The following is a 24,205-nucleotide window of genomic DNA, read 5'->3' as shown; positions in this document are numbered from 1 at the left end:
CATACCTAAGAGATGCGTCCAGATGTTACCCGTCTCTGTGTGAATTCGGAAAATGCTCCTGAAGCAGGCCCGGAAGGACGGCATGGGGGGCCGGTGTCCGTGCAAAAGGAAGTCGTTGTCCTTGAGCCAGTCTGGGAGCACGTCGTGAGGGATGACTCGCCATCGCCCTTCCCAGACCTGGGAGAGCATTAATTCAAACGTGCATTTGTCAGTGCTACAACGCTGACAACTGCCTCTTACCACATTGTTTCATAATGAGAAAAATGACTTACTTTTAGAAAGACAAATACATTCAAAAGGTATCATGTCCTATATTCTGAGTTTTTAAAAAAGACTGAGGGAAAAAAATATCGGGGCGGGGTTGGGGGTATTCTTAGGAAAAGCAAAGAGTAAATAAACTTAGAGAAAACACCCAGAAGAGTGATTTCAAGCTTTGTTCCAGTCTGGCTGGAGGGAGGGTGGGAGCCAAAGTCCCACCCACACAGATGCCCACCCTCGCCCCCACGACAGACCGCAGCTCTCCTGCTCCATGTTCCCTCGGCAGGGAAGGGACACAGCGTCACTCGTGTGCCCTGCTCTCCTCCCCCTCGACTGGCCTCCTGCCACAGCCAATACAAATGCATAGAGAAGACAGCGCAGGAGTCAGAAAATCTTGGATCCCTGCCATTAACTAGTTGCATGAGCTGTAAGTACAAATCTCAAGCCTCAGTTTCCTCATTTGGTAAGATGAGGACAAAAGCGCTTCAATCACTCCACTGAGCAGGTGTGAGGCTCAAAGCCCGTCAGGGAGCGAGCAGGCCCCAGCAGCCACCTGTCCGCTCTCCTGAGAGTTCACGGCCAACACTTGGGAGACTGCCCTTCAGCCCCCTCCCTGCCAGACTCTGAAGAACAGGGACCAGGGGTCCGCAAGCCCTCCCGAGAGCCTGCCAGCCTCCTGGCCCTGCTCCTGCCGATGTCTCTCTGCCCACAGGACACACTCCACAAGGGTCACATAGGCCAAAACTTGCAACTTGCTTCTGGGAGTGAGAGCGGAGGGAGATCTAAGGAGCCGGGTGGGTCTGCAGGCTCCACCGGGGAAATGACCGTCCCTGCCCCGGCTGTGACAGACACCGCTGGACCGCACCTGCCTCCGCTCCGCACTGCTGTCCTGCCCTGCTCCCCCTTGGCGCCTCCGTCATGGACATTTCAGAGAACGGACCCTCTGCAGGGCTCCAAAGTGAGGACTAGCAATTGAAGAACAGAAGTGACCTGTGACCCTCTTACAAGTCTCACCCTCCCCACTTCCCCTCTCACTTTCCAACCCGAATCCTCAGGCCTGTGCTAAGCCGGCCATTCCCTGCTTGTTCCTAACTCACAACAAAACAGATTGATGCCAAAAGACTACTGTAGCTTTTCCATGTCTACAGCTAACAGATCTACCACTTTCAACAGCGGCTGTTTAAGATCCTCCAAAGGACTTTCTGGAGAGAAAAAGTCACACCAAGACACTGAATTTGTAAACCTACTTTGAACCTGAGTTACTGCGGAGATGAGCTCTACAAGATGCCACTACTGTTGCACTCTGGGAGAATTTTCTTTTCTAAGAGGGAAGGAAAGACGGAACTCAGTCCTTACTCCCTCAAGCAAAGCACAACATGCGCACAGCTCTGCTGTGAGCCTGTGAAAGGCACTACTGTGCTATCACAGCCAGAACAGTCAAAAAGAACGCTGCGCCTCACTAGTTGCGTACGCATACAAGGCTGGAGCGGTCTTCCCCGTTATTCTGAACAAGCATTCCACCCCTTTAAAGACCCAGCGCGGAGCTGTGCTTTCAGAACTACTCTGCAAGCGCGTCCTCGCCGACACCACCCCCACACGGTCAACCTGCAAGCCAGGCCTGGACAGGTCTTCTCCTTCCCGGGGGGAAGGACAGGGTCACAGCGTAGTCAAAGATGTGCCTGTTTGTAAGCCTGACAAGGACAATGCCTAAATCAAACACCTTAGCGATGGTCCACTGGGCTTGTGTTGGACCACAGAATTTAATGCAAAAACCCACTCCCTACAGCACACCCCCTCCCCCACATGGCCTGACTGCTGGCGGAACAGCAGCAGCTGAAGGCTGGGGGAGGGGCTGAGGCCACTCCTGGGCAAGCGACAGCGCCTAAGTGATTTACTCCCCCTAGTCCGTGAGAAAAGCTTTTCCAAAGGGGATGCACACCAGCAAAGTGGCGGGATACACCATTTACACTGTCCGTTTACTTGCTTCCCGTCCAAGAAACAAGCTCCCGTGCCGTCAGGTGGAGCAGGCGCCAGGGCGGGCCGGCCCAGGAGCTTCCTTCTGCTCGCAAGCTGCCCAGGGAGGGTTACGGGAATCGCAATAATTTTTGTGACCCACTCATTTTTCTTCAGTAAATTACAGTCTGTAGCAAACAAATACCGTATTTATTCTCCCGTTAGCTGTTACATTAGAAAGTTTTATTTGCTTTATTCTCTGTTTTAGTTTAGAAGGGAGAAAAGACAGTCGGATCAGACACAGGACCCACTGGTCCATAAACATAAAAGCCCCTAATGGTCAGTCACTAAATATTCAACTTTGGGAGATTTAACACCAAGCTTGCTTTTTGAAAAACAAAGTGTATCTTTTTTATCCCTCTGTGCTAATTCTCCTGAGACAGTGATTACCAGAATGGGTCTACTGTTTTGCTTGGCTTTGCCTTCACCAATTTTCAAACACTGATTAAAACTTCCTGGGCCCCAAGTAGACCCATAAATGTTTAGATCCCTCCCCACCCACCCATCTCTTTGTCTCAGAAGGGATGCCTGTATTCAGACTGTAACACTCTCTTACGAGTTCTGGTCCCAAGTACAGTACTCTAAGGCACCTGGCCTCAGTTACTTCCAGCACCATCGTGAATGTAGGAAAACCTAAACTGACTTTTCAGGAACTAAGACCACATGCATAAAATGTCTTGGTGTCATAACACCCATAAAAAAGCTAAGTGCCACAAAACATTTTTCTCCAAATGATCAAGAGTTCTTCAGAAATACTCAGTAAGTGCATCTGTACACACAGACTGACTGACGCTGACTTTAGATCATGCCTGCCAGGGCTCCTGCGGCTCAGATGAATCAAGTGACCTGTACCAGTGTCCCTGGCCACACGCAGCCCCAGCTCCAGCTACCAGACCCCCGCAGAGGTCCTAACAAATCAGAGAGTGCACCAGCTGCGGTGTGCACTAGACTTGCGTGCGGCCTGACAACCTGGGGACCCCTACCTGAAGGCCCCTCGCTCTCACCGTCGAGCAGATTCAAGGGACCTGCGGATGGCACGTTAGGACCTCCAGGCATCAGACTCCCCCAGTTTTGTTTCACTGTGTCTTGTCTAAGTGGTCAGCAAGGCCTGTCAGCACGTCATCATGGCTGCTGCAGGCACACAATGTCCCGTGCCTGCAACAGGGCTTCAGTCTCGACACGGCTTCTGTCTCCGCTTCACCACACGCTGTCCCCTCCCCAGAGCACGCCAAGGGCGAAGGTACGCCCGGTCTCCTTAAAGGTTTCTGTCTGGGAAGGGCTGAATGCACAGGGTGGGCACCTTACCTTACAAACAAACTCCTCCATCCTCTCCATCGCGTGGTGGGCTTGCAGGAGGGGGGACATGCCCATGAACCCCTCGTCCTCCTGGGACGCCTCATCTCTGCACTCCTGCTCCTCCAGGCTCTGCAAGGCAATCACAGAAACCATCAGGGTTGGGACCAGGAGCCAACGGAGGCCAACAACACACTCTCCCTGAGGAACTGTAACGAAATTCTCTGAAGGTCAGAACAAGAACTCAGATGAGTAACAACACAGGAAGTAAGGTCAGTTTATCAGACAAGCATGAGCGCTGAAAATGAACGAGGGCCGCTTGATTCTTCTCTGACAGACAGATGGACTGTGACAACAGTTCGCCTCTGTTTTCAGTTATATTCACAGGCCACACAATACTATTACACGTATAAAGGTGACAGGTTACTGGGCGGGGGGAGTCTCCAATAATCCAGCGTTTCTCAACCTTTGTTTCACGAGGGTTCCACCTTCCCTCCTCGCCCCTGCCCCTCGAGCACGTTTCAGACTGCTTCCCCATCCCCATGAACTTTCAATTAACAGATGTAGTGTTTGTCTGTGTGCACTGCGGCCCTGTGGAGGGCTACAAACCGCTGTAATAGTTAAGAGCGTTTCACTTCCTGCAACCAAGCCACTGTCACCAGAGAATGCGCCCCCGCCCACAGCAAGTCCACCTCCTCCGACTCCCTTCAGCCCTTGGTCTGGGCTGCTCACCTGACAAGCCGCGCACAGCTCCCGTCCCACTGACTGATCTTGTTTACTTCATGTTTACAGAACTTCACGTTTTAGTGTGTCACTTCCTAAACTAGATTCAGTGTGTGTCTCTCCTTCCCCACGGCTCCCAGGACAGCTCTGGGCCAATATTTTATATACTTAGAAAGTGGCTGGGTTCATTAATGCTTTAAAAGCTTAAACAAATATTTACAGGGATAGTGTCTTATTAAATATAAAACTAAAATAAAAATTCCATTAAAACATCAATTACACAAAAACAAAACAGCATGAAATTAGACTGATTTTAAATTATTAAACATAAACATATATATATATAAAACAGCTCAAATATTTATGCATGTTTAACAGGTACTCAATTCTGAGAACACAGAGGAACAGAAACAAGGATTCAATCTTGATTCCCAGACAAATAAGTCACACCAGCAGTATCCATAAAACTACACGTAAGCACAGGGAACCACAGTTAAGTGCGTCCTGTACTATCCGAAGTGAACCTGACCGAGCTGCAGACAGTCTGAAACACCGACGTGGTTACTGATAGCCAGTTCGCGTGGAGAGCGAGACTACGTGCCCTTGGGTCGGTGGAGGACCGCTGACAGGGCCAGGCAGCCAGCCTCACTGGTGACCCTGCAGACCCAGGGAAGGAAAGCAAGGACGGGGTGCTCCCGGGGCAGGCACCCCCATCCCCACGTCTACAGGGAAGAGCAATGAATGGCAGGGCGCGGGGCAGGGGAGAAGGGGGCAGCTGTGTCTCAGCAGTGCTAATCCATGCTTACAAAAAGGAAACGTCCGGTTCAGAACCTAAGAGGTGTGGTCTCATCTGCATGTCAAACAGAGAACAGGAAACAAGCTGGCTTGCCATAATGGACTGAGTGAGTGAAGCCAGATAAAACCTGATTACTGATAAACTCTGTAATCTTTGACAAAATTACATACAATCTCTCTGAGCATCCGTCTCCTCGTGTGTAAAATGATTTTCTCGATACTGAGTCTACACTGCAGATCTGTTTTAAGGATCAAGGATAATGGACAGGAAGCTCTCTCAGGGCCTAGGACTCAGAAGGCCATCTTAAGTGGTGCCCTTTATTACGACGATGCGCAAGGTGCTGGGGACACTGGAGCAGGTGCCACAACCCAGTGGAGAAGACACACCCCTAAGCAAGGAACCACCTCAATGAACTGGTCAACGGAATGGAAAGGGTCTGATGACGCAAACAGAAAAGAGAAAAGTGAACTCCGGCACTGCTGGGAGGTTTAACAGAAAGGTAATATCCGAAAACGTGTTTCGAATTCACCAGTCAGACATGACAGGGGAAGCTAAGAGCTCGCATCCAAAAACACAGCGCTTAGCACAGCAGCGGCAAAAGTCAACGTGATGGGAGGCAAACAGGTCAGCATGGACACAATCCAAGTCCGAGTGCCTATGGACAGAGGAAGGACATGGGACGTGGCAGAGCCAGCAACAGAGTATCACTCAGTCACAAGAGCGCAGTCGTGGCTAAGCCCGAGAACAGCGCGCTCAGTGAAACGGGCCACACACAGCAACGCCTTCCGTGAAATACGTGGAGCAGCCGAACCACGGGCACAGAAAGTGAGCATGAGGTGGCCATGCACTGGGCTGAGGGAGGAGGGAATTAAGAGTCGCTCCTCAGCTCCTCTTGGGGCGATGAGAAGTCCTGGAAGTGATGGTAACGGCTGCACAGCACTGTGAATATAGCTAGCGGCACCAAATCGTGCATTTTAAAGAGGTCAGAATGGAAAATTTCACGTTATACATTTTGCTACAATCCGTTTTTAAGAAGCTCAAGGGGTCCACAGCGGCTTTATTCATAATGTCAAAACCTAGAAAAAACTCAAGTATCTATCAGGAAAAAACTGGATAAACAAGTGTGATATTTACATAATCGAATACTTCACTCCTCACTTAAAAATAAGGAACTACACAAAATCACACGGGTGAGTAGCAGAAACACGCCAAGTCAAAGAAGCCGACTGTGAAGAGACTGTGTCACTCAGATCTGTTCCCGCCAAGGCCAGCAATGAGCACAGACCCGAGCCGAGCTCCGCGTGAGGGCGCTTCCAGGGGAGGCGGGTAGAGGAGGGGTGCTGCCGGGAAGGGGCGGAAGGGAAGTTCCGAATGACGGAGACAATCCGAATCCTGACCTGCACAGTTGTCACACACACGTCCCTGTGCTACAGAGTTATGATTCGAGTTACTTTATTTTACTGTGTTTAAATTACCCCTCAATACAATGTTTGTGGAAATCATTCAATAAAATGTTTTTAAAAAAAAAACAAGAGCGAGGAATGGAGGCAGCTTCGGATACTGAGGGGCTTCAGACTTTGTCCTGCAGGCAAAGCTGAGCGTTTAGAGGACACGACGTGCGGCAAGCTGCGTGTTCCCAGATTTGCATTTGGAAACTATCTGGCAACAGAGGGACGGTCAGACTGAAGAAGGGAAGCAAAAAAGGAAAGAAAGAAATTAAGAAAATACTTTAAAAGTCTAAAGCAGTTTGGTGTCAACTAGGGGTAATTTTACCCCCACGCCCTTCCAGTGGACATCTGGCAATATTATCTGGGTTCATTCTGACTTGTGACAAGTGGTGGGAATGCTACTGGCATGTGGCAGGAAGGTGCCAAGATGCTGTTAAACATCCTACAAGGACAGCTCCTCTCAACAAAGAACTATGGGCCGGAGTATCACTAAGGGTTGAGAAGCTCGGATCTAAAGACATGAGGGGGGGGTCTGTACACCTGAAGCTGTACATGCCACAGCATATTTTACCTCTGAAAAAGAGAACCAGTGTGATAAAGATGAAAGGCCTTGAAGATCAGTCTAACATGAAAATAATTCATCAATCTGTTGGGCGTTTATCTGCTCTAGCCCAACTCAGTTCAACAGAGCACTTAAGTTTAACAAATACTTATAAAAGGGATTTTTTAAAGGTAAGTAAAATACAGTCTCTGTCTTGCATGAGCTTATCATCTTAACAGGGGGCTGAATGAGCCCCGTAAATGACCATAATAGAAATATTAATAGTTCCTTAATAGAAATAAGGAACATTCAGTTTTAAGACAGAGAGCATGGGGCCCAGGAAAGGCTGCATGAGGAACAGAATCCTGTAAAGATGAAATAAAAGAGGGAAAAGCAAAAAAATTCCATTTTGAGGAAAAGACCAGCTCAGTTCAGCCAAAACTTAGGATGCACTGAAGAGCACCATTGCTCTTAGACACAAATTACATACTTAAGCACTAGCTGAAGTCAGCAGACAAAGAGCCACAGAGATCCACATTCGTAGTACCACCCACAATTAGAAGTCAAAAGTCAAGGAATGGCAGGCTACCCAGGGCTGGACGGTCGGCCCGCCCGCACTCACACACGAGGACGGAGGTCTGGGGCCCCTACGTTAGCGCGACTTCATCACACACTCAGGAAGCTCCTGCCCAGGAAGGTAAGGATACAAACCAGTAGATATCTTTATCATCAGCTTTCGGAACTTCTCAAAAATTCACTCAGGTTGAGACTGCTCCATCAGCTCCTCGGTATAATAACTTGCTGAATTAGGCAAACCTGCTCACTCATCAAACAAATATTTGCTCACCAAGAGTCGCTTCACCAGCCCTGAACTATCACAGCACTAACTGCCCAAGGCCAACGTGCTCTCTGCATTGGAAGGGCTGCCTTGGACCACCGAAAGCCAGACCCCACACCCTGCAAACAGCCACCCACAGCCTCTCCTTTCTAAAACACCAGGCCTCTGCAGGGTGGGGCTCACTCTTCCTGCAGGAAGTGGCACACCTGGCTTAGTCCGATCAGCAGGGTATTCTGATGGTCTTTCTGGAAAGCTGACAGGTTGAATCCAGCCTTAAGTTTAGAAATCTGAAATGTGAAGTAAGGGTATTAGAACGCTGACTTCACTAACAACGTAACAGGTTAGTGGAAATCAAGAGTTCCACAAAAGACGGCAGCCGAGGGAGTGAGCACCACTGAGTGTGTCTCCGGGACTGCCCAAGAGTGAGTGCAGCGTCGGGTCTGCAGGAACATTCATCCTGGCCAGCCTAGAAATACGTGCGCTCTCGGCCTGCGAAGACTAGTCACCTCCATCAAAGCTTGATGGAAAAGAGCTTTAAAATCACCCAACTTTTTTTCTTTTTCTTGCAAAGCATCTCTGTCTGATCACAACTACATTTCCTAAGCAGACCTCCTCAGGAAAACGAAGTTAACAGGCAGACAGGAGCCTATTTACAAGTTAGCTTTCTTAGGATAAATACACAGCGGCTTTCTTGTAAGTTTGGTGAAAGCAGTTCAGTTCGAGAGAGTAACTCCTGGGCTGAATGAAGAAAAGTTGGCTCCTAATCCCCATTTATGAAGAATCTGGAGCAGAGAGGAAGAGGAGGACAACCATGAAGGCTGCTCTCTTTTTTTCAACTTAATACACCTTGAAAATTCACAGATATGAAACGAAGCCATAAAACTAAAGACTGGGGTAGCCTGGTTTGAAGCGGCTTTTTTGTGTTTTTGTCTGTGGAAACTTAACAAAACACAAACTAAAAACTTCAGCCAATACAGCGAAAAGAGCCAAGGCTCAGAGTCAGAGGCCCAGAAGTAACGCTCCGGCCACTCCCGGCACCATACAACAGCACACATTTCAAAAAGGACTTTGGATGGTGGAAGGACACTGGACAGGGATTCTAAAGGTCTGGATCTTTGGCCCCGCTAGTCGGGGCTTCCTTGCTAACAGACCTCTGACTCCTCACACCCTTCGCCCTTCACTCCAGCTGCAACGAACGTCCTGTGGCTCCCTCACCAGTGCACACCAGTGAGACTCCGCGCACGTCAGCTATTGTTACTACTGTTTCCTAAAAGAACCACGCTACTCTATCTTCGTGGGGGGAAGTAATTACGTTTATTTATCTATTTATCTTAATGGAGGTGCTGGGGACTGAACAGGAGCGCGTGGATGCTAAGCACACGCCCTACACTGAGCTGTACTCTGCCCCCCCCCCAATGCTGTTCTTACTTCTGGGTCTTCACATCTGCTGTTCCCTTTGCCTGGAAGGCCCTTCGGTCCTCTCAGCTAACCCTGCAACCCAAGTTCTCCCTCCCAGGTGCCCAGCTGCAGGCAGTGCTGCTCCCACAGTGCCCTGTGCATACCATCACACCGCACGGAGCACAAATGCACTGACTTACTGTTTCTCTAGCTAGACTATAATAAGCCGCTTTAGGGCAGAAACCATGTTTTGTCTCTATTCCCAGAGTGCCACCGCGTGGTAAAGAAACTAAAAGCATCTCTAGAAAGAATAAATGCATACATACATCTACTAAACAACTCTTGGTTTTCCTTGCACTATCACATTCTAGGAATCAAGTCTGGGTACTTGAAAGAAAATCTGTATTATTTATTAGAAATTAGGAAGTCAGAAGGAAAAGCTGGTGAGGGAGGAAACAGGCTAAATCAGTTCAATGTGGAACAGTTAAAGGTCCAATAAAGAGGTCAGTATTTAGATGACAGATTTAGAGATCACCTTTGTGAAAAGGCTGTTGCAGTCAAGGATGGCTGAGGCAGATGGGTAAGTTCAATATGTTTATCAGGATTTACTGCAGTCACATCAGGCAAGTACAAAGCAAGGTCAAGGTAACAGAACTACTGCCCACTGCACACTAACCCCACGCCACACACTGCGCTAAGTGCTGCACGCAGGGATCACACCCTCGTAACCACCTTCGGAGGAGCACTCCTATTTCCACTTGTTAATGTGGAGACCCAGGGCAAGCATGGTGAATTTAGAAACGGAAGCCAGGGCAAACTGCACGGCTCTAGGTAATACTTTGATTCCCGACCGAACGACATTCTCTCATGTGTAACGCTGTAGTGACTTAACACACATTCACTTAAGGTGACTTAATTCATAGTCAATATCTATCATCTATCTTTTCAAACTAATACTAAAAACACAACTGTTATGAAGGGGGTGTGTTAAATACTTGTGATATTTAAAGGAGGAGAGGGGTGACTGCCTGAACCGCGCTTCCCACCCCCAGGTGCACAGCTAACAGAAACACACCTGTATTCAGCAGAAGACAAGCCCCAGAATATTCAGAGATTCTATTTTTACAGCCCCAAACGAGACCGCCTTCAGTAGAATGAATAAATAAAATGCGGTATAGTCAAAGAAATACCAGAGAGCAATAAAAATTACTGCTACACCAAGTAAATACAAATGGACTTTCACAAACACGATGCTGAGTGAGAGAAGCCAGTCACAAGAGTAAATACTGAATGGTTCTAATGAATGAAGCACAAAAACAAGCAGAATTATCTACACCATTAGAAGTCAAGATAACACCACCTGTGCGGGAGGGGAGCAGGCAGACTGGGCCGGGTCGGGGGTGAGGAGAGCACTGCGGGTGCCTCTGGGAGTGCTGGTGGCACAGATGTGTCCAGAAGTTTATCCCACTACCCACTTACAATGTACACACTTTTCTACATGCACATACTTCAGCAAGGTTGTCATTGTTTTTTCTTTTAAGGACCCTCCCACTCAAAAACAGTGGGAAATAATTCTGTAGAAGAGAGCAAGGATTCAAATCCAGTCTCTCTGAACCCAAAACCTTGCTTTTTTTCTTTTACCAAACTGCTTCCTTGGAGATTATCTACCGGACAGAAGTGGCTTTGCCAGATAAAAGCAAACATGGTACAAGTGATAAAAGTAGCCATTAAATAGGGCCGCTTAAGCAAAGGCACCAAACTGGATGAATCACTACCACGCACCACGGGGTCTCCTTCCACAGCTGTGACCATCTATGGACACAGTCTTTTAAAATGTATTAAAGGCAAATAACCATTCAAATTACCAAATCACACTTCTGACAATAAATCAATGAAAAGAAAATCCAGCCCCCATGAAGGAAAAAAATGCATGATCCTCCAACAGAAGTCCCAGCATGTAACTCACATAAAGTCAATGGGGTCTCCATGTCCTGGCCTGTAAAACAAAGATGCAGCTGATACCCACTCCAGAAGGCTACTCTGGAAGGAATGAGATGGAACCCGCAAAACTGCTTAGAAAACTGCCTTGCACGGCACAAGGGCTCAGTAAGTGTGAGCTGTCGTTGCCCCTCTGATAAATGACACAGCGCATCGAGTCTATCTGGATTACATACATGAGTTAAGTTTCCCGGAACACCAGAATAGTACACCCCATATTCTCCGTACCTTTATTTATGAAAGCTGCCTGAGACAATTCTGACAAAGAACTCTGAACTGGCTACTTATAAGTTCATTCAACAACCATATGTTACATACTCACCAAGAATCAAAAACTGGGCAAGAATCTGAGGATGGGGCAAACAAAAGGCAAGATTCTTTCCACCATGGAACATACAGTCTACAAGCAAAAATAAGAACTAAACCATCTAATCACACACACGGAGAGAGGTACGTACTGTGGGGGAACATGAAGGCAGGATTAAAGACAGCAGTGCACCAGGACACAGTGGAGACAGAGATCTGAGAAGGGCTTCTCTGAGGAAGGGATACTTAACCTGAGCACCGAGGAGCAGCAGTAGCAGCAGCAGCCACAGGTATGGACGTGAGAACACCCAGGCCAGGGAAAGAGCCACGCGTGAAGGCTCTGCAGCTGGACACAGCCCAGCCCACTTAACGAAGTGAAGTGAGGCCAGGGTGGCTGCAGCTTGTGAACAAGGCAGAGAACGTTCAGCTCGCTTCCTCTTCCCCCAGGTCTCTGCGCGGCTGGTTCCTCATCATTCAGGCCTCACTCATCTCACGTGCTCCCCCGAGAGGCTTCCTTCTACCACTCTATCTAAAGAATCAGGGAGGGGACAGGGCACGGATAGGGGAGCACAGAGGGTTTCTAGAGCAGTGATGCCATACGGATGGACACACACCATTATACACTCGTCCAGACCCCTAGGATGAGCAGCACCCAGGGTGAACCCCAGCGTAAACCCTGCACTCTGACTGATCATGATGTGCCAATACAGGTTCAGTCACAGCAAACGTACCACTGTGGTGGGGATGCTGATCGTGGGGGAGGCGAGGCAAGTGCGAGGACTGGGCGTATGTGCAAAATCTCGTACATTCCCGACTTTGCTGGGAACCTAAAAAAATGCTCCTCTAAAAAAAGGTCTTAAAAATAAAAATTTCGGAATATGACACCAACAGCACTAGACAAATCACTAGACAAGTAGGACTGCGTCACACTGCAAAGCTCCTGCACAGCAAAAACAACTGACAGTGACAGGGTAGCCTGTGGGACAGGAGAGGACATCTGCAAACCACACATCCGACAAGGGGTAAACATCCAAAATATATAAACTCCTATAACTCAACACATACACACACAAAAAAGCCTTAAAAATGTGCAAAGGACTTAAACAGACATTTCTCCAAAAGCCACACAAATGGCCGGCAGGTGTATGAGTGGGAAGCTCAACCTTTACTAATCATCGGGGAAATGCAAATCACAACGGCAGTGAAATGCCCGGGTCACACCTGCCAGGACAGCCATCATCAGAAGGGCGAACAGTGCAGGCGCTGATGAGGACGTGCGGAAATCAGCACCTCGCACGCTGCGGGTGGGAATGTAAAATGCTGCGGCCGCCATGGAAAGCAGTATGGGAGCTCCTCAAAGAACTAAAGTAGAACCACCATAACCCGGTCATCCCACTTCTGGGTATTCATCCCAAAGAACTACAGCATGTTATCTGAAGAGAAATCTCGAGCAGGATTCGCAACAGCCAAGAGGTGGAAACCACCTAGACAACCATCCGTGGACGGACATACACGAATCAGTCAACTACTCTTCAGCCTTCAAAAAGAAGCCCTGTCACCTGGTACAGCACAGAACGAACCTGAGGACACTGCGCAGTGAGAGAAGCCGTCGCAGGAGGACAAACACTGCGTGATTCCACCTGTGCGAGGCACCTACAGCTGCCAGCTCACAGAAGCAGAAAGCAGGACGGTGGCTGCCCAGGGCCGGGAGGTGCGGAAAACGGGGACAGGGCTTCGGCCGTCAAGCTGAAGAGGTTCGAGGGTCTGCGGCACAGCAACGTGCACACAGCCAGCAATGACGGGCTGGACACACCGACATTCAGGGCAGGCGATTTCACGCGGCGTGTTCACTGCAGTGAAGAGAAAAGGGAACCCCAGCGGTAGTGCTTGCTGGCTGAGCAACTGCCCTGGCCTTGGGAGCACCTGAGGGAGACTCAAGCCGCTCGGCCTGGAGGGGGACGCGTCAGCTGCTACAACACAACGTTGTAAAAGGTCAACAAGAAAGCAAAGCCTTAATGCGGAAGGAAGTCCTTGCCCCAAGTATCTGTGAAACTTCTTTTAAAACAGTGATGCCAGTACGAAGGCCAAATCACACTAAACTTACTGTAAGCAAACCTTTTTTTAATCCTCTAAGTTAGGAATCTGTTCTGTGCAAGCAGGGACACACGTACACACAAGGACACAAGTCATCTTTCAATGTAGCACCATCTAGCCAAGAGTATAACGTTAGCTTACAGAGTGTTACCAAGAATACAAGAAGAAATACTCCGTTATTTCTACAGTGCTCTTGTGAAATTCTTACTAAAGACCTGGAAAGACAAGACTACCCTCTGGAGTTCAAACCAACACCCCTACTACCCACCCAGTGAGCTTATCTCTTAGGACGGTAGATGCAGTTCCAAGTAGAGGCTTTCAGTGCTTTTGACTACAAGCCTCAGTAAGAAATGTATGTAGTATTCATATCTAAAAACACATGCTTATCTACACAAAACTAAACAATTTCATCAAAGCACATAGTTTAAACGTATGTTACATGCGCCTCAATTTCTTTACCCTCTCTGCTGTCTAATTAGCACTGCTCTAGCACCAAAATACAGCTCACACAGTACCAATGGGCTCACCAGTCTGAGAAACACTGCTTTGGAAACACAACACAACATGCTACATTAACTGCAAGGCTCCGAAGCACAGGGCAAAATGACGCTCACACTGCGCTCCAGGTACAGCTGCCTGAGGAAGTGAGAAGCTGCTCTCTTCTGCGGGGAGTGAAAGACTAAAACCTGCCTTCTTTCCCCACAATTCTACTGACTCCCAAGGTATGCACTGGAGATAAACTCTATCTGTAGTTCCAGAAAGCAATTATTTTCTCCAAAAATAGAAGTGATAATGCCATCACCAAAGCGTTATAAGGGTCATACGGTAGCTACAAAAGCCCCATTTCCTGTTGTAAACAGGACAGGGCAGAGTAAGTACAGTTTTAAGTGTCAACAGAAGAGGTGTGACTAACACCTAGCTAATTCAAGAGTAAGAGACTTCAAACTATCCTGAACAAAACTCACAAACGTGCTCAAGGCTGCTTTTCAGGCCAGCCTCATTTTAGCAAAGTCCCCACACTTCTTTCAATATCCTCCCTCCAGCCACATTCCCACAAACTTGTTTTACTTACCATCCTTTTGCTTGCACTTACTTTCTTATGAGAGGAAGAAAGGGCAGCTGCCTCTACCACAGGCCCCAGGTCTGCGTGGCAGGCGCCATCCTCATCACTCCTGCTGCCATCAAGCTGGTGCCCCTTCCTGAGCCTTATGTCTGGCTCTGGAGTCCTGCTGTACCCCAGTCGGTGTTCTGCTGTCTCGTTCATGGGATACCCAAGCCTTTCTTACAAAGAGGTCTTTCTTTCTGTCCCTTCTTCTTGGGAGGATGGACTTTTAGGATAGTGAGGTGACCCTAAGGAGAGAAAGCTTTGAATTAATATATTTGACTGAGTGCTGGGAGAAGACACAGGTTGTATTACTATACATTAAAACTTGAATTTTCTATAATCATTAAGAACAATAAAATAATCATGTATTTTTTAAAAACCCTGTATTTGTTTTTTTTTTAAACCCTGTATTTGTTTACAGGAAGGATTGCCAGAATCTATTTTTAAATGAAAAAAGCAGAATACAAAAGACATGTTTAACATCTGCCCATTCATATTATAAAAATATTTAACTGCAAGTAAGTATACATGTACACAGAATAACTACTTAGATACTCAAAACTGTGTTCTTGGTACAGAAGCACACAGGGACGAATCTAGGAGTGAGAAGGCTTAGTTTTCATTTTGTTCTGCCTGTATTTTTTTTTTTACAATATGCCATACTTTCTCAATTAAAAAACATACCTAACTGCAGAAAGAAATGTATTGCAACTACGTTTTACATACCCAGTTTCATTTAAATCATCACAATGAACCATCCTGTTGTTTTTATTTCTACTTCACAGGTGAGGAAACCAAAATTCACCATATTTCTACGAAATAAATAAGACGACGTCTCTGACTGAAGTGGCATATATTATTGGTAACGTTTTGATCTAAGTTGCTTGATGTCTGAAACGCCAATATTTTTTACCTGCTTTGAACTCTGACTAGACTGCCCTGGAAGGCAGTACTCAGGCCTTTCACACCCCTGTGAGTCGCAAAAAGCACGATGCACCTAAATGTTTAATGAATACGACAGATGACATTCAAATGTTAAGTAGCAAAAAACACTTCCAGAAACCATCGCTATTTCTCTAAACTGGATTGCAGTAAGTTTCCTGGGAGCTTAATAATTAAATTAATAAAAATCCTTCGCCCTCTACCTCCTAACTCACAGTAAAAAAGCTTAAAATTTCAGAGATTTAAGTTACATATCCAAATAAGGTGATTATCACAGCCAATCCAACTGGAAAGACTAAAACAGGAAGAGGCCAGGGGACATGCTATGCACATAAATCCCATGAGATTCAAAATTCTTACTGGGGGAGAGAAGGAGCAGGGCAAAGTGGGAGGGCCTGGATGCCATTAAAAAACGGCAAAAGGTTAACATCTGCCAATCTCAAAACTCCCAAACTTAACCCCCCACCCCCGCCACCACAAGGCTGTTTACTCTGCCTGCAAGTCTTTGTTTTGCAGATGAGTTCATTAGTAGTGTTCTCTTTCCTCCTTTTTCGTTTTTGGATCCCTCATGAGTGATATCACACGGTACTTTTCTTTCTCTTTTTGTGACACATTGTAACTGACTATACTTCAATTTAAAAAAAAAAAAGGTAAAGGAGTGTCCATATATATGGGTACGTGAGACTGAGAATTAGCTCAAGAGTTCGAATTAGAGTAAGAATTAGCCAACTGTTAGTTTCATAAATCACTTTAGTTCACTGTGGATTTCTCCAGAGTCCTCTAAAGTTTTCAGAACAAGAACAAACACAAATCTTTAAGGATAAGCAAACCTGGGTATGTGCCTGTCACATAAGGGCCCAAGCAAGCACTCAGATCATAAACTATGCTATCAATACCCAATTCTGAAGGAGGAAACAATGCTAGTGATTTATATTTACTTATTTATTTACAGCTCACAAAGCTGTTTCACACCCACTTCATTGTGTTTCAGGGGAGAAAGAAGGACCTAACATTTATTGCAGATATACAGAGCTAAATTCTGTACAAAGAATTTACACGTAGTTTCTCACATAATTCTTACATTTAGTCGTCTGAGGTGTTCTACCCCCCCATCTGAGAGATGTGGAAACTGAGGCTCAGAGATTAGGTAACGTGATCAAGGCCGTTAGCCTCTAAGAGCAGCTGGAAAAATAAACTGTTCAGCTGTACACAGATAAGTGACTGTCTTGCTATGAAGAGTAAAAATTAGGGAAAGTGGAGCTAGGCTTTAATTCGCTCTAAGATTCTTAACAGTAAAAAGGAGTGAGGTGAGAGATGGAAAGTAAGATTCCAGAGTACCATCATGTGTTATCAGAAGAGTTCATCTCTTCCTCAGAAAATTCTCACTGGTCAAGATTCTATGACCACTATGTGGTATTACACAGAGCTGCGGCAGGGCGGGGCGAGGAACCCAACATGAACAGAAAGCAGCTGGCAGGAAGGACGAGTGGCTGAGGGGTACTCAGTCTATGAGCAGATGCGGAAATCCTACGCATCCCGACCCCTGCACCTTCAGCAAGGTGCAGATCTAAGGTCGTAAATTAAAATCTCTGGGAGGCCAGGAAGTGGTGATGAGGAAAGAAAGACAATACTACGGTAAGTTTTTCAAATTCCTGCACTGCCAACCACTTTCCTTGCCAGTTAATGAATGTGACAGAGGTCTTCCTTCCAGCATGGTTCTCTAAAGACTCGCCATCTGCCATGGATTTTTAAGGTTGTTTAAAAATTAGGATATCGAGTCTTCAAATTCTAAGGGCCAGTGGAGTAACGTCCCTTTGTACTAGCTGGGACAGAGCGAGTGGGGTGCAGCATTCTGCCTGGTGGTAGCACTTTCTAGCTCTATAATTAGATTACTCAGCAGTAGAGGACAGGCTACAAAATATGTCCCATGGTTTGTCCTCTGAAGGGAAAGTAGCCAACCTCAAGGTGACCTGAAAGTTGCACACTGAGATGATCCCAGTGTGGCCTGCCACTCCACGCTGAGGTATGCGTCTGAAGTTGGTGCACGCTACTGAGATTTCTGGTGTCAAGTTCACGCTCTCGCCTGACGGAACCGGAACCGCGTGCGGTGCAAGATGTTCTACATGGAAGCGTGGCTATGCTGCCCCTTGTCACCTCCGCTTTCAGACTCCACTGTGACGTCAACACAGTGGATGCAAATCTGAACTACTAACAGTGAAATGAGATTATTTTTTAGGACGGTAAAGTTTATTTCAACAATGAGACCAGCAGGGTTATTAAAGGTACCAGGTTTTCTTCTGAGCAGTAGCTATTTTTTCTCTTTTTAAATCACTATTAAAAATAAGTACTAGATGTGTTACCCTGACTGGCTTAAGTCTTTAGAGAAACCTGCTGGAAAATTTCTGTCACACTAACTGGCAAGGAAAGGGGTTGGACCTCTTAAAATTAACACTTAAAAATCTTTACTACAAATGACCGACAGACACATGAAAAAATGCTCAGTATCACTAATTATCAGAGAAATGCAAGACAAAACTACAATAAGGTATCACCTCACACCAGTCAGAATGGCCATCATTCAAAAGTCCACAAATGATAAATGCTGGGGAGGGTGTGGAGAAAAGGGAACCCTCCTACACTGTTGGTGGGAATGCAGTCTGTTGTAGCCATTGCGGAAAACATCACGGAGATTCCTCAAAAGACTTACCATATGACCCAGCAATCCCACTCCTGGGCATATATCCAGAGGGAACCTTAATTCAAAAAGACACCTGCACCCCAATGTTCACAGCAACACTATATACAACAGCCAAGACATGGAAACAACCTAAATGTCCATCGACAGATGACTGGATAAAGAAGTTGTGGTATATTCATACAAAGGAATACTATTTGGCCATAAAAAATGATAAAATAACGCCATTTGCAGCAACATGGATGTCCCTGGAGAAGGTCATTCTAAGTGAAGTAAGACAGAAAGAGAAAAATACCATGTATCACTCATATGCAGAATCTTAAAAAAAAAAAACAGACAAATGAACTTACATATAAAACAGTAACAGATTCACAGACATAGAATACAGATTTGTGGTTGCCAGGGTGGAGGTGGGAGGTAAGGGATAAACTGGGAGTTTGAGATTTGCAGATATTGACTGCAAATACATGAAGTAGATAAACAAGTTTCTACTGCACAGCACAGGGAACTATACTCAATATCTTGTAGTAACCGATGGTGAAAAAGAATATGAAAATAAATACATGTACATTCATGTATGACGGAAGCACTGTGCAGTACGCTGGAAATTGAGACAACATTGTAAACTGACTATACCTCAATAAAAAACTAAATAAATGAGTTAAGTTTTACAGTGATGGGGGAGAGGGGGGTCTTCAAAACAGCCCGCATCTATTTCTCTCCACTCCCACTTCCTGGTTCAAGGTGACGCCATCTCTCACCTGTCTGAGCTTGTATCCCACCCCCCTCCCCTCCGACCCAGCCCTCACACAGCCACAGCAGGCACAGTGGTCCTGACCAAAAGGCACGCCCTTGCTGGGGGCCCTCCAATGGCTTTCCTTTACACCTAGGAAACCTCCTGCCCGGCTTATAAAACCCTAACTGACTTAGCCCCTCTCTCTGGCCTCCTTCTGAGCCACGTGGCCCTCACCAACTACATTTCAGCCACGAGGACCGCCGCAGCTCTGAGGGCCCCGCGCAGCCTGGATGCCAAGGCCTGGGGAGCCCATGGCCCAGCTCTTCCCTGGGCTGGCCCCATTCCCACATGCCGATCCCAACGTAAAGGTCACCTCCTCAAAGAATCCTCCTCTGACCACATATCTCAGTCACTCTTGATCGCCTCACCTGTCCCTCTCCGTCACAGTCTGTCCCTGACACTTACATTTCTTTGCTTGCTAACGGTCCTCTCCCACGGGGCTGGAGACTGCTGAGAGAAGAGGCAGTATGCATCTCTACTCCTGCACGCCCAGCACCTGGAGCAGCCACTGGCGGACAGCAGGCGTACCCAGAAAACACGTGCCACGTAAGTAAGGAGCGGATTACCACCCCCACTTCAGAGTAATTTCATGGGCAGACACCAAGTTCCCTGACTTCCCCCATCTCCTGACACAACCCCTTTACTCTTCTCATTCATTAACTCTACTTCAGCACCTGTTTAGTTTCTGTTACAGTGCCCGTCAGAATTTATTCCACGTGCTTGTTCACGTGCCTGTCTTCCCTCCTGAACAGAAAACTTCTCATGGTCAGAGGGCCCTTTTTCGGAATCCATTTTTGTATCCTTCTGCAGGATACACAGAAGGATTTTAAAAATCCTTGCTGGATGGGGGGTGGGATGGGCAGTGACAAGAAAAGCCAACATGCAGTGAGCGTCAACTTCATGCAAAGAGCATTTCCCACAGATTCTCTCTTTAAACCCTTACAACAACCCTGGAAGATGGGTGCAAGCATTTCCTCCGTTTTGGAAATGACAACATGCCCAGAGAGGTTATAAATAACTGGCCTGAGGTAAGTGGCAGCCTGATCTATCTAATCAATCCAGTCTGCCTAACACCCCGTTAATGCTCTTAGCCACCACCTCCTACACCACCACGAACAAGCTGTTCTTGAATAATTGCATGACAGCACTTAGGTGACAAAACCAGGAGTTAACACTGACCGGACTCTGTGCTTTACAACAATATTGAAAATACTAAGAAACAGTCAAGAAATGGGGAGGAGCATGTAGCCTTGCTACATACCAAAAGCAATAAAATGACTGATTAAAAGTGAAATTCTACCCACCCAGAACATATCTGAATAGAAAACTGTCAATCAAAAAAACCTGGTAATTAGGAAAAGAATAACTGATTAAATGGGAAAAGTTCCCAACATATGTTACTAACTGACACAGTCCTTAAAAAATGGCATAGCTGACAAGTGAGAAGCAGCAACACCGATTTTTAACACAGGCACTATCATGCTTTCAGGTTCATAAAATCTTAACTGCTGTTAGCACAAGGAACATTTCCAATCAAACAACAGTTTTTGAAGATTATTCTGAAGTTGTAAAGACAGGCAACCTGCTGTGTCATTGACACTGCTTTCTTTCCTAGCATTAAGTAGGGCAACTTTCAAGTAAAATCACCAGGAACCTCTTCTAATTTCTAACTATCCCACGCACAGAAACCAGGCAAATCTTACCTTGCAAAGTAGAATGGGGGAAAGCCAGGGAGAGCCTGCCACACCGGTTCTTTCTGTGCTCGTGGAAAAGGCCCAACTTGAACCTTCCGATAAAGACTTCCAAAGTGATGAAAAGATATGAAGGGCTATCTGCTGAGCTGCTACGCTGGCCTTTCCACTGGATATCAAGTCCACTTTAGCCATTTAAAATCCTTCAGCAACGTTTGTCAAAATTCATAGAATTGCACATATGAGAAACGGCAAATTTACTAAGTGTAAACTATAGCTTAACAAATTTGACCTTTCAAAAACCTGACAATTACCATAAATGTGACCAGAACAATTGTTTCAATCTTCAGTTAAAAAATATATAAGTAGACTGTTTTGTCACGTCCCAAAAAGTACAAAGTCAAGTTCTAAGATATTGAAAAAAAACAAAGAGTCGGTCGGAGGCAGACGCTGAACTTCCTCTGAGTTTCTTGAGTCTTAGGACTCCAAGTTCAAACGCGTGATGTGGCCACCTCAAGAACAACAGACTTGCTTTTCAAGAACATGAAGTAGCTTAACTGCACTAAGCTGTCGCTCCACACCATCACGAAGCACCATTATGAAAGAGCTGCATGTCACATGGCAGTTTAGAACTCAAAGCAGATTGAAATAAATCTACACTTTCTCATTCAACATCAAATGCTCCAAATTTAAACCACATGAGCTACAAATCAACCCCCTGAAAAGCAGGTGTACAAGCAAAAGGACCCTACTATTATATTGAAGTAAGTAAACACTTCTTAAAACTTATAGTCCATAAATTAACTACATTTCTAATTTTTGCTAAAAAAAAAAAACTATAAAGGCAGTTTCAAGCACCATAAGGTAAAAAAACGAAGCTTTTCATTTAACAAATATTTATGTATAGTTTCTGTGTTGGGCACCCTTCTAGGGACTGATGATAGCTCAGCAATGAACTCATCAATATAAACATGTATTTCTAATATAAACACAATAATCTAATAATAAAGCTTACACAGTCAAATTAGTTCCCTAGTACCTTCAGAGACTAAGTGAAATTTTAACCAAACTCGGACCTATCTCCTGAGCAATATAACCTAAGCAGGGTCAACCACTAAAATGAAGGCATGTATTTTAAGGGATAAAAAGTCAATATTCCTCCAAATTCAGGCAGCCTAGAAAATGAAAAAGTGACTCAAAAATTTTAAAGACTTTAAGCAGTTCAAAAACTCCAAAGTGAACAACTACAAGAAAACAATGCTTTTCTTTCCATTCAAGTATTTATCAACTTAGGACAGTAAAAAAAATCCCAAGTCTTACAACCACCGGCTAGGCAGATGATCACCAAGTTGACTCGTCTCAAATTAAAATTTTACCTTATTTTCCAGTAGCAGGGCTTATGTTTAAGTAATTGTACCCATATTTAGAATGCTATCACCTCATCAGCTCATGCTGCCTGCTTACTTAAGGTCTGCTTACTGCATTTGGTTAGGAGCACTTTCTCCATCTATCCTCTATTAAGAAAGAGACTTCTAGCCTTCTCCCATTTGGCAGACAATCAAGTAAGTTCACCACTTACACTAGCTAGGTGAATACAATTTGTAGCAAAAGCACATACGCAAATAATGAAAAAGGTTACAAGAAAAACTGCTGAGACATTAAAGAAAATTATTCTTTAGGAAGCAAAGACTTGATAAATATCAACAGTGTCCAGTACTGCGTTTGGCCAAGCGAGATTCATCTTTTAGATGTATCGACCCCGTAACATTTAGAAGTACTGAAAGTGTTAAGAAAAAATTTTAAAGTAGAGTAATATTCTAAACTTGAATTTTCAAAGTTGTTCTGAAATGTAGTTCTAATATAACTGTAATATTTTTATTCATAGCTTTTTCGTCAGGAATGCCACATTAGGAAGAATCAAAGTTTAAACCTAAACATATTAACAACCCATACACAATGACTAACAGCAATAATAGTATTAATTCTTTCCCATGCCAAACTGAAACAGCTCCAGTCACCTGTCACATTAACAGCTATAAACATTCTTAGTTTATCTTTAGTTTTCGTAAATTCAAAGAATGATGCAAAGGGCAATAAGCCAAACATCAATTTCATCCCACTTTAACTGACACATGCCATCAACCACCATAGCCAACATGACACAAGTACACAGTCAAGTCCAATTCTCCTCATTGCCGCACAAGAGAAAACGGTGAGTACACAGATCAACTTCTGGGCAGGCTGAGCAGAAACCAAGAGCACAGTCTGAAAGAGGACATCTGTGCTTAGAGACAGGTATCGGGCTTGGCTAGGAAACGGTAAATCATCTGACGATACACAAAGTAAAACAGACATGCTGGTAGGTCAAAATATACTCAATAAAAACAAGATTCTTTTTATTTATACTAGTCAAGTGGTTTCCACTGTCTTCTACCTAAAAAGATACACTGAATATTTAGCATTATTTTTAACATTTTAAACTTCTCAACTCTACATGTCTTTCCACAACTATAAGCAGATACGGCAGGAGACCCCAGGAGAAAGAGAACCAGGCATGGCTTTCTTGACAGAAGAGAAGTCATTTTTAGCCTAAGCCATTTTGTGATCTAAGTCTGGCTACAGTGCTAGCCCTGGAACAAGTTTCAGTAATCAGTGATCTCTTACCAGGAGAGAGAAGTAAAAATAGCGAAGATAACGTATCAGTTGTAGACTCTCCCAGTTCTCTTTCGAAGGTAAAGGTTAGCCTGAAGCACTCAAAACACCAGATCAACTGGAACCTAAGGGATGGTGATGCTGGCCTTCTCTGACCCTGGTGACTTCAGTCAACTAAAGTGTGGACTCTGTGGACAACCCAAGCCCCTTCATGGATATGTAGGCTCCCTTAGCTTAAAACTTCCCCAGTTTTACTATGGGGTTGACACTGCTCTGGAAAAGATGCCCTGTGTTCTCCTTACGTGCTGCAAGTTACGTTAACAACTCCTCCTCTCAATCTTTGGCTTAACTGTGTCTTTTGGCTCAACACCTACCAAGAGGTGAAGCCAGCTGTTCGAGTAACACAACTATCCCGTCTCATTTGCTGGACAATCTCTACAGTAATCTCTGTGTATTCATTATTGTGCATTTTCCCATTAAATTCAAATGTACTTTTATGCTTCAAATTTAGAGTCGTCCAAACTTGTAACCCATCAGAGATAATTTTTTCTTACTCTATATGGTTTTTCCTCCAGAAATTTAGATGAGAATAAATTAAATTCCATCTGACTACTTATT

The 24,205-nt window shown here is 45.4% G+C and overlaps 1 protein-coding gene across 3 annotated transcripts in view; it reads right to left on the bottom strand.

Annotated features, from left to right (window-relative positions):
• ADIPOR2 (adiponectin receptor 2) overlaps positions 1-24,205 on the bottom strand; it is a 43,027-nt gene that overhangs the window by 6,674 nt on the left and 12,148 nt on the right. For 2 of the 3 annotated variants that reach the window (XM_072954605.1, XM_031670798.2), the window contains exons 2-4: positions 14,779-15,056; positions 3,577-3,696; positions 6-177 (exon numbers count right to left, since the gene is read on the bottom strand). In XM_072954605.1, the coding sequence (XP_072810706.1) occupies positions 6-177; positions 3,577-3,696; positions 14,779-14,970 (484 nt within the window). In that variant the 5' untranslated portion in view covers positions 14,971-15,056. The remainder of the gene's footprint in view (positions 1-5; positions 178-3,576; positions 3,697-14,778; positions 15,057-24,205) is intronic. The other variant, XM_031670803.2, reaches the window with a different exon arrangement.

This window comes from Vicugna pacos, chromosome 34, assembly GCF_048564905.1.
Source record: "Vicugna pacos chromosome 34, VicPac4, whole genome shotgun sequence".
In the NCBI taxonomy this organism is placed as follows: domain Eukaryota; kingdom Metazoa; phylum Chordata; class Mammalia; order Artiodactyla; family Camelidae; genus Vicugna; species Vicugna pacos.
This window is presented reverse-complemented; position numbering and strand designations above follow the sequence as displayed.